General features: G+C 41.8%; 1 protein-coding gene across 3 annotated transcripts in view; it reads right to left on the bottom strand.

Moving 5' to 3' along the window:
- Positions 1-488: 488 nt before the first annotated feature.
- The window catches only part of mvb12a (multivesicular body subunit 12A), a 30,496-nt gene continuing 19,956 nt past the window's right edge, over positions 489-11,028 (bottom strand). For 2 of the 3 annotated variants that reach the window (XM_088341191.1, XM_088341192.1), the window contains exons 2-10: positions 7,783-7,872; positions 6,331-6,411; positions 6,173-6,272; positions 4,577-4,706; positions 3,262-3,402; positions 2,234-2,337; positions 2,112-2,167; positions 1,118-1,171; positions 489-1,044 (exon numbers count right to left, since the gene is read on the bottom strand). In XM_088341191.1, coding sequence (XP_088197317.1) covers positions 967-1,044; positions 1,118-1,171; positions 2,112-2,167; positions 2,234-2,337; positions 3,262-3,402; positions 4,577-4,706; positions 6,173-6,272; positions 6,331-6,411; positions 7,783-7,872 — 834 coding nt within the window. In that variant the 3' untranslated portion in view covers positions 489-966. Of the gene's footprint in view, positions 1,045-1,117; positions 1,172-2,111; positions 2,168-2,233; positions 2,338-3,261; positions 3,403-4,576; positions 4,707-6,172; positions 6,273-6,330; positions 6,412-7,782; positions 7,873-9,712; positions 9,880-11,028 lie in introns of those variants that run through there. The other variant, XM_088341190.1, reaches the window with a different exon arrangement.

Here is an 11,028-nt window from a genome sequence, read left to right as displayed (position 1 = left end):
CAACTATTTATCAAAGACATGTGAAGAGAACAATAATGTGAAATACAAAAATGGACTCACACACAAAAGAAAATGTCGTTGGATATTTAAAAGTAAACAAACTCATGCAAATCAGGGATAATATCGTCCTAAATCATCTGCTCCCTGAATCATGCCCATTACGGCAAGTCACCTCATAATTTTCTATCCCATATTTTCACACAATTGGGATAAATGTGCAGGTATGGCGGCTGGGGGGGTGAGCGTGCAGCCCCACTGTATGGAAGTCCAGGGTTCAATTCCAGCTCCTGCGCCTTCTCCATGTGGAGTTTGCATGTTCTCCCCGTGCTCGCGTGGGTTTCCTCCACCATTCCGAAAACACGCACGGCAGGGGAATCGGCCGGTCCAAATGGTCGCTAGGTGGGAACGAGCGAGAAAGTTGTCCGTCCCTGTGGGCCTTGCGACTGGCCGGGGTGTGTATCACGACAATAGACCACAAAACAAATACATCTTCAGTAGGCTTCATTTTTATTTTCATGTTATTTATATATTCATTCGTTTTCTTGAACTATGATTTGAAAGCTTTTAGAACCCATCAACGCTTTGTACATTCAAAGACGGATTCTTGGTAAGCTGCAAAATATACAATGTCAATACTCGTACACATTCAGTAACCGGTCCCCCAAAAAATAACTTTTTTTGTTGTTAAAAAAAGTCAAATGATACGTCCGATATAGATTATGCTCGTACGGAGAAACGATAGAAGCCCCAAATCAAAATGTATCCGGTTTTACCGATTCAATCCTAACAGCAGAAAAATAGAAATATATTCCCGTATTCGGCGCTGGATTTCCTCCGTTGCAAGAGATAAATAAGGTGCGACTTTTAAATACGGTATATCCGTTCCTTCGTTCGGACCGCGACGAGGAGGTCGGAGGTCGTCGCTTGGGAAAAGGACAAAAAAAAAAACAGAAGAGGAAGAAATCGCTAAGCCGACGAGGACGTCGCGACTCGTGTCCCGGTCCTCTTGGCGGCAGATTCCTCCACCTCGAACGTGTACTTGTACTGGAAAAGACAACAGAGTTACCCGATCCTAAAGGCTAGGCTAACGCGTTAGCCTAGCGCACGATGTTCTTACCTCGTTTTCGATGTCTTGAAGGGATTTGATGCGAATGTGGTCGAGCGGAGACGTCTGAGAGTCAGACAGAAAGAGAGCCTCTTATATTCCCATTTTCATTTCGTCATGGCCAAAACTGGGTCGCGACGCCATAAAAACGGAGCGACAACGTCGTAAATACGTGCAAAGTGATTTCAAAAACTCGCGGCGTTGCCGATGGATCTCATTTTTTTGCATTTTAGAAATCGTAATCCCACGTTTATTGCATTTAAAGATGCCCAGAATGGGAAACGTGAGATTCTGGGAATAAGCCCCGACCCCCAGTTTTTAACACGCACTCTTGCGGCCCCCTCTCGTAGCAATCATCGACTGGGGATAATGGATCGCGGTCGATACGGCGTATTTTATTTTAGGTGGGTCGGAACGGATCACATGCTAACAATAAAAAAAAAAAAAGTGCCTTCTCGCGGTTTCCACTTACAGCAATATAGGATCGGGAATAATGGATCGGGGCTGCGTGCGTGCAGTTCATTTTAGGCGGAGATAACAGCAAAAATATATTCTATAACTTTAAGATTTTTTTTTATATGTAATGGTTTCAAAAAGATGGACTTATTTTGAAAATATTTTTGATTTGAGTGTGCATTTTTGCGCTTTTTCCATTGTGAATAATCCATTCATCATAAACAAAGACCCAAAATGGATGTACATCTATTTGGAATAGACGGGTTTTAAATAGATTTTTTTTTAAAATGTGAATATTTAATGATGTACATTTTAAAATATGTCCTTTTTTCCAAAAGAGCAATCATTTTTTGGAAGTCTTTATTAACATATTATGAAATCTATTTTGAAGCAAAATCTATTCATCGCATCTCTCATGCGTAAGTATTTTGATGTATTATTATGACTCCATGTTTACTTTTCCATTCGAGTCCTTTGGATTCATCCGTCCTCCGTCAACGATATATTTAACGGCCCGTAGCAGCGAGACGAGGAGAGAATAAGGACATACCGCTTCGGGTCGGCCGTCGAACTTGTGGTGAAGGCCGAAGGGAACGCCGTCCAGAGCTGCGAACGGCGAGAACGGAAAATAAGTACGGTAGGAAGGGCGATAAGGGATTTTCTGGGCCTTACCCGCGATCCCCTGGACGCTCCCGTCGGCCGCTTTGTCGGAGGGCTCCTTGGCGCGCAGGGAATGGCGCCTCTGGCTGATTTTCAGCGCAGGCGCCGGAGGGTCGCTGCGGGAAAAAGAGGCCTTCTTTGAAATCTTAAGATGGGAAAAGAAAATCCCAATTTGGGGGAGAAAGAAACCGATTTCGGACCGCTTTTGCAATTTCCCTTCTTGAGAGAAAAGTGCTTTTTACTTTTGGATTCCTCGATCGGCGCGAGTACCGAGTAGGTACGCGGGTCCGTCTTACCTCGAGATGACGTCATTACCGGCCGAGAGTACGCCAACAAAATAACAACGATACGTCTACGGATCAATTGCGGGTGCATAAATGTTCTTTTTGCCATTATAGTGTAAAAAAGCGATTTTGCGCGCGGACGACGAGCTGCACACGAGTATCAGTTATCTGCGACTTCAACAAGGTCTCCGCGATGATTCGAATACATGAGACGCAAACGGAGCCGTTTCCCACCAGTTGTAATTCGTCCGTTTCTGCCGTCGGTGAAGAGCCAGGCTCTGCGAGGGCGGCTCGTGCTTCAGTTAGCCAAGCCGTAGCCGTAGGCTGGACCCGCGGCCCCAATATTGCTTTCTCCTCAGTCCCTTCCCGGACCCGATAACAATCCACCGAGCACCCGTTGTCGATCTCCGTTCCCTCGCCCTCTTCTGACTTTCCTCGTTTCATCGTTCGCAGTCGCGTCACGCGCCGCTCGAGCTACTCGCCGTCGCATTTCTCCGCCGTTTGTTTCTTTGACTGCTCGTGCGCCCGCCCACCCTGGCTGTTTGACGGACGGCGTACGCCAGCCTATCACAGTTGCGCAGACAACGCGCGGCACGGCGTGCCGCTTCAGAGCTTTGCCTGCGAAAACCTGAACAGTGACAATCCCGGTTGGCCAAAAATAACGCAACTCTAAATCCTTGAAAAAAAACGCAGCGTCTCGCGATGACACAATGGCGATATCCCTTAATATTTGGGTTGGCGGTGCTGGAATCGTACCCGGGTCGAAGGGGGTGCGGTGCGGAGGGAAGCTCCAAGGAGAGTCCGCCGAGGGCCAGGCTGACGCTCCGGGGTTTAGTTTGCGGGGTGCTAGCGCTGAATTTGCCTTTTCGGCACCAAAGCACGTAGCCGTGGATGTCCCTGAAGGCGCCGGGTCAAAAAGAAGAAAGACGTCAATTTGCAAAGTCTCCGCCATACTTTGTATAAAAGTGTTTTGTCGTTGCTTTATTTCTTCGGGGTTTTGGGATTCAAACGGAAAATTTGAAAAAGAGCATCGAAAACAAAAAACATATAACAAATATATGAAATTTAACGACATGATTAGATTTGATCTTATTTTTCTTTCCAAGTACGTATTTGTATACATTTATTTGGAGATTTATTACTATCAGGGGTTTTAAATATATACCCATATTACCTTTTTTTTTATCCCAAAGTATAAAAGAGAAATTCTTAAAATGGTTTTGGGTTGATTTTTCTGGTTTTGGTATTAAAAAAATGTAGGATAAAAAATGAAGGAAATAAATAAATTAAAAAAGCATACACACACACACAAATATATTTACTGAATATATACTTATTTTTACATATAAAAATGTACTTTGTGACTTAACAAGGGGGAGCCATGACTTTTTCACAAAGGGCCCGATAGAAATGACTATTTTTTTAAAGCGTTATGCATGTATTAATTTTATTGATTTATTCTTAAGTATTAAAATATATTATTCCTATTTTTTCTCCATGATTGAGGATATGAAATGTCAATTTATAAATTAGGCATTTAAACAAACAAAATAAACATAAAACAAAATAAAACGTTCAAATAATAAGAATACAAAATTAATCATTCAATAAAACTAAATACAAAATTTAAAAAAACACCCTAAAAACGTTTAAAACATGAAAAATATAAAACTAGAACTGATAAACTTTTTAAGTGACTTTAAAATAAATATATGGAATAAAATAAAAAAAGACCCCCAATGAACAAATAACGTTTAAAAAAAAACAAATACATTGAAATTAAATGAAAGTTAAAAAAATATAAATGTTTAAATTGTTAAAAAAAAATTAAAAACAAAAATGAGGAATAAAAGTTTCCCCCCAAAATACATAAAAAACACACACACACTATATTATTTATTTATTTTTCCTCCCCAAAATAAATATAATAAAATGACATTAAATTAAAACTTCAATTTTCCTAAAATTGTTATGTGTATAGTTGTATATGTTTTTTTCTGTTCCTACTTCCAAAAATTTAAAAATTCAAATGATTTTTTTTTTTCGGTCCCGGTCCGCGAAACCAACGCACCCGACGTAGGTGTAGTGTTGCAACATGGTTTTGCTTTTGCCGGTGAGTTTGATTTCCAGGACGGCCGTGTCGGCGCCGTCCGCGCCCACCGTACGGACGCAAACGCGTTTCTTCTTGGAAACGCTGGCTTCTGCAAACACATAGATAGAGGTGTGGAGCGAGATATGGGACAATGGTGCCGTCAAGCAAGTATTTGCCCTCTATCCCGATTTCTGTGTTTTTTTGGGCCCGTTTCTCGCTTGCATCAAAACAGTTTGAATGTCATACACAGACGACACAAGGAAATAAAACGGATTCCATTTATGAAGGCACGAGAAAGAAAATCATAACCTATGTGGAAAAAGTCATTGCCCCCTGAACCTGAAGAGTTGGGCCACCTTTAGCAGAAATCGAGCATGTATCATAATTGATAATGAGTGTTTCACTAGGCTACACAGGAATTTTGGCCCATTCTTCTTTGCAAAATGCTTTCAGATCAGCCCTATTGGAGGATTTTCCAGCACTAACTGCCCGTTAGAGTTCACAGCACAGCATCTCAATTGGATTTCCACCCTGACTGACTTGGCTACACGAGAACCTTCATTTTGGGGTTTTTGAGCCATTCGGAGCCGGACTTCCTGGTGTGTTTGGGATCGTTATCCGGCTGCACCATTCAAGAGCTTTTGAGTTTGAGGGCACCCACTGATGCCCGGACCTTCTCCTTCAGGATCTCCTGTCTTACACCAGAATTTCTTATTCGGTCAACTGGAGCAAGTTGTCCTGGTCCTGAGGCCGTCACCTTACCAAGAGTTCAGTTTTTGACTCATCAGTCTACAAAATGTGTCTCTTGAGGATAATCAAGATTCTTTTGAGCAAATGTGAGACGACTTTTTATGTTCTTTTGCGACAGCTGTGGTTTTCGCCCGGGAACTCTCCCGTGGGTGCCGATTTGGTCCAGTGTCTTTTTTAGAGTGGAGTCGTGAACACTGAACTTAACTGAGCCTAGCAGTTCCTTGGACGCTTTTGAAGGTCAGCCTCCCGGACGAGCCGTCGTCGCCGTCTCGGAGTCCTCTCAGTCGGTGGACTCCTCTTGGAAAGGTTTGCCACCGTTCCCGGTTTTCTCCGTCAGCGGATCATGGCACCGACGGTGGTTCGCCGGAGCCCTACCGTCTGGAAACGGCTTTGTGACCTTATGGGACGGATGGATTTCTAACCCTTTCTTAAAACGTCTTCTCGAATTGATTGGGATAGTGGCAGGAGGACAATTGTGTTTTTGAGGTTTTGTAGCCTACTTGACTTTGTCGAACAGATTTCTCGAATCGACCCGGACGGCGTCAATCCGTTTGGGGAATGGAACTCCGCTTCCTCAAAACAGTGCTAAGTCACAGTGACTTTGTGACTTAACGAGGGGGAGCCGTGACTTTTTCACAAAGGGCCCGATAGGCGTTTCAAACCGCATCTCGGATTTCCTCGCGTCGTCTCGACGCCATATTCCGATTGTTCGGAGGAACTGAAACTTTTGCGAGCGATAAATGCGCAAAAAAAGACCGAAATCGGGAAGGGGGCAACTACTTTTTCACAGCACCGTATTTCTAAAATGACGGCGGGGGCGCTGACTGGGTTCCAAGTGCTCGGCGATGAAACGGTAGCCGTGCGGGACGGGGTCCCTCTCGGCGACGATCTGAATGTCCGATACCACCGCGCCGCCCGTCGTGGCCTGCGGGGGGCGCATTATTGAGACGGAGGCCGCGGGGGATTCCCAAAGTCCCACTGACCTTACTGTAGCAAAGGTAATAGGACCTCATGGCGAAACTGCGGGAGAAGTTGGCGTTGGAGCCGTCTTCCGTGATGTTGATCTGACGGTGGCAAAAACGGACGGCGTTATTCATTTGCCTTTTGTTAAAGTGGCAGCGTGTAAGATTTCTCCATGAGAAATCGGGTTAGGGTTAGAAAAGATAGCTGGAGTTGGTCAGGGCTGGTGGAAGTCAACCATTTTTGCAGAAAGCTGGTGAAGCAACTCATCAAGTCGGTAAAATATTGAATAGGTCATCAGGACCCTGAATCACTGAACCTAGGGACCTAAAATGCTAAGAGGAAGAAACAGTGGATAAACAAGCAAAACCTGAATTACAAGACTCGGTGACCTTACCTTGCACGAGGAGCTGTTGAAGGTGAGTGACACCAGAGTACAAAGCTAGCTTTATTGACACGGAGCAGCTAACAATAACTGCGAGCCAAAGCCTACAGCCAAACGGCTAACATGAGTGGCTTGAGAAGGAAACAGTGGAAAAATGTCAAAGATGCCCGAATGACGGAACTCCGCGACGTTTGCCTGCATAAGTAGCATGGGAAAGAAGTGACACTGAGAGAGAAGCTGACCATAGCGATTCATGGCAAGCCATAGTCTGCAGCCAAGTGGTTAAAACGAGTGGCAAGAGAAGGAAACTGTGAAAAAGTGGAAGATGCCTTAACAGCGGGGATTGTCAATGTTTGCTTGCGTAACCGGCTGTGGAACGTGATTGACACTGAAAGTTGAATCAAGATCAACTAACAATCACAATAGCGGCGAGCCAAGTGGCTAACAAGAGTGGCTAGAGACAGAGACAGTGAAAAAAATAACCTAAATCACGGATATAACATTTGCTTGCAAGAGTACCAGTAGAAGGCGTGTAACACTATAGGATGAAGACAAGTTAACAAAAATAGTGGCTAGCAGTGAGACTTTGCCTGCAGCAAATTGGTAGGAAGGGAAATAATGAAAAAAAAAAGTGAAGACTCGACAATGTCCGCTTGCAAGAGTAGCTGTGGAAGACTAAAGACAGTAAAGGGAGAAGCGGGATGAGGAAAAATAGTCACGGCCTCAACCAAGTGGCTCATGTGAGTAGCTAAAGAAGGAAACAGTGGGGAAAAAGTGGAAGATGTGTGAGCACTTGTGGAAGGCGAGTGACACTGGAGGACAAAGCAGGAGCAGCTTGTGATAACAATAGTGGTCAGTGACAAGCCTGGTCTCAAGTGGCTAACATGAGTGGCTAGAGAAGGAAATAGTTGAAAACTATCGGAACAACTTCTAATCCTACGGCTCGGCACCTTTGGCTCGCATGAACGACTTCGTAGCTATACCGACGAGTAACAAACTGTGGGCTGCGCCCAAGTGGCTCATGTGGATGACTAGAAAAGGAAACAGTGGGAAAAAGTGGAGCATGTCAATGCCCCCAGTGCGTTTTTACCAAAGTGAAGTCTTTGGGGCAGGTGGAAGTATTGGATGTCCACGCCACCGCCGTCACCGGCCGGATGGGACCCTGATCCAGGGCGGCCATCTGAAGGAGGAAAACACCTTCTCAGTTCTTTCTTGTCGCGTTTATACTCAATGTTTGTTTTTTTGCCGGTAAAATAACAAGATTTACACTTCAAATAAGCAAAACGATCCCGTCTATTGTGGCCTGCGGGATGACAATTTGAACTTCATATGAAAGTTTAAAGGGACAGTGTGTATTATTTAAAGCCTCCTGGTGGTCGAATAAAATCATTGATTGAAAACCTACATATTGATTTTAATGATAAGCAAAAACGTCCAAATACTCGTACGTCGAGACATTTGCATTTACTTCACATCAAATGAGCTGATCGTCCTCCGTCTTGCTGCTAAGGGTACCCCAAAAAAGGATTTTTTCTTCTCTTTCTTCCATTTTCTCTCTTTTTCCTTTTCTTTTTATTTCTTTGACTTATTTTTTTCCTTTCCGTTTTCTCTTCTTGTCTCATATTTTCCATTTTTTTCTCGTATTTTATATTTTTTTCCTCGTAAAAGGTTGGGCAAAAAAAAAAAAAAAGAGAATAAAAACGATGCGGTTCGGTCACCAGTCTCTGTAGTTTGTTTTCGTCCTTGTGCTTTTTATCACTTGTTTTCACTTGCACGACACAATGCAGCAACATCTCACGATGAAATAATACACGCTGTCCCTTTAATGTGAACGCGGCCCACGCAAATTCTGGATTCGTTGATGACTGACGGATGGATTCTTTTCATATTCGATCTTGCTGTTTTTCATTTCTTGATCTTATTTTGGAGAGATTTTTTGAAAGATATTTGAGATCAGCGGAATATTTTATGGTGAAAAAGTTGTTTTGGCCCCACCTCACCCAGACCCTAGCTTTGGTGGCCCCCAAGATCATGAGGTTTGAGGCCCTTGAGTAAAATAGGATGCGTGATATATAATCATTTCATTCTCAGTTTTAATATACTGTATATACATAGACACTGTGTATAGATCTAATATGTTAGTATTTTGATAAGGTTCGTCTTTTCCGCCATTTTTTAACTGCCAAATTGGATTATCAACTACAATCTGGGTATTGTTTCGTATGGAGACTGCATATTTTCGTGTTGAGTCAGCAGCAAGTAGAAGAAATATTAGCAGAAGAGTGGTAGCAAAAGTAGTAGAAGAAATAGAATATAAGAAATGAATTTCTTGTCAAGAATTCTACCGTGACAAACTTCATTTCCCTCGCTGAATATTTGACAATTTCTATCTCTCTTAAGAAATAACTTCGTTGGAAGTAAGGGTTAAAAAGAGATTTCAGTTAAATGCATTTTGAAAGAATACTTTATAGTATTTAATATAAAGATGAGGAAAGCGTCATCAAGTTCATTTTTTTAAGCTAATTGTGCATAAAAACGCAACCATTTTCTTTTGAAAGGATCGTTTATCTCCCTTTACGTTTCCATTTTTCTTATGAATCGAATTGTCTTTCTTGTGATTCATATCAACGTTTGACATATTGTACACAACGAGACTAGACATGACACTCCTGGTGACTTTGGCTAGCTTCATAATAACGAGTCCACTTATAAAGTAACTGCAAATCATATCCACATTCATGGTTTTTAAATCGACACGTGGAAGTAGAAATAAAAACGAAAATTTGACTGAAATCGCCTTTTTCCTAGGAATTATTTAAAAGCATGTTCTTAACAACAAAGAAAGGAAAGACGGTGATAAAAATGTATCGATTAGTGTATTTTTCCATGATCCAAAGAAGTCAGACCGGTCCAAATTCTCCCAAAGTCGCCACAATTGCGATCATTCATCCAAGTTTCAGAAAACTTTGCGTTTATACACAAATCGAAACAAAGAAAAAACGTCGTGGAAAAGGACTTACCTGCACGGAAGTCCTGACTTGTGTGAAATGCGAAATTATTTTTGCTTTTTGGTCGAGAAGTCAAACAAGTCCTTCTTGTTTAGGTGATTTTCCTGTTCAAAGCAGGAAGTCCCCATTGCCGTTGAACTACTACTCCCAGTATACCCCGCGCCACGATTGTTGTCTATGCTTGTTCACTTTTGACGCCAGAGGGCAGCAGAGAAAACATTTTTATAGCCAAGCAATTTTTTTAATTGAGAATATTTCCTCAAATAAAAAATGCATATCCGCGATTCTTAGAAATAACTTAAACACACCAGGATGGAAATAATCACTTGTGTAAAGTTTGAAAGTTGATCTGAAAAAACGTTGCGAAGTCAAACAACTCCTTGTTTAAGTGAGGTTTCTGTTAAAATCGGAAATTCCTGATTCCACTACAACTCCCACAACACCCCGCGCCCAGACGTCGGAATATACAAGCAGGATGACAGCAGAACTTTCCTTAAAAATGTAAATAGATTTCTGCACTAAATAATGATAACTGGATTTTTTCACTTATTTTACATTTGAAAGTGTATTTCACTCATTTAGTGAAGAAAAATGTTGCAAAATTAAAACATTTCGGTTGTTCAGGTATCAAAAGAAGGAAGCCCTGATTCACTATAACTTCAACTCCCACAACACCCCGCGTCATGGCGTCGTTTTATAATACTTGACATCTTCTGTCTTTCGATGTTTTGCCTCAAAACTTTTTAGAATAAAAAAAATCGCAAGCTTTCATGATGATATAAAATAGATTGTTGTACGTTTTTATGAGAGATAAAATTTGACTAATAAACATCACAAAGCACTAACTTATTCTGACAGTCTTCTAATATTCTTTACTATCTTGTTCTTATTTTTCAAATCTTTTATGCCATTTTTATCCTGGCGTGCCGTGTCAAATCTCGTTGTGAACAACATACATTACGTTATTACTAGTGACAAAAAAAGACAGTAAAGGGAGAAGCGGGATGAGTTAAGTTAAATTGAAACTATAACGTCTATTTATTTTTAACGAAAAAGAGCAACACAAATGTTGCAAACAACGCACAAATGTTGAGGGGTAATGACTTAAAATCCGCACGCGCAAATTTAAGGAAAAACTCAACTTTGATTTTGTATAAACTGCACCGGATTTTAAGCCGCACACTTAACAACCATTGAATGAACTCATTCAGGTCCATTTCTTACATTTCAACAAAATCAGAAGGGAAATGTCTAGTTAAGAAAAGTAACACATTGTGCCACAATTAGGACACTCACAGTGTCCGGAGTTGTCAATCCACTAGCGTAGC

The sequence above is a fragment of the Urocampus carinirostris genome, chromosome 8 (genome assembly GCF_059441175.1).
Source record: "Urocampus carinirostris isolate Australia breed hairy pipefish chromosome 8, RoL_Ucar_1.0, whole genome shotgun sequence".
NCBI classification, from domain to species: domain Eukaryota; kingdom Metazoa; phylum Chordata; class Actinopteri; order Syngnathiformes; family Syngnathidae; genus Urocampus; species Urocampus carinirostris.
The sequence above is the reverse complement of the archived record's forward strand: the minus strand, read 5'-3'. Positions and strand labels throughout refer to the sequence as shown.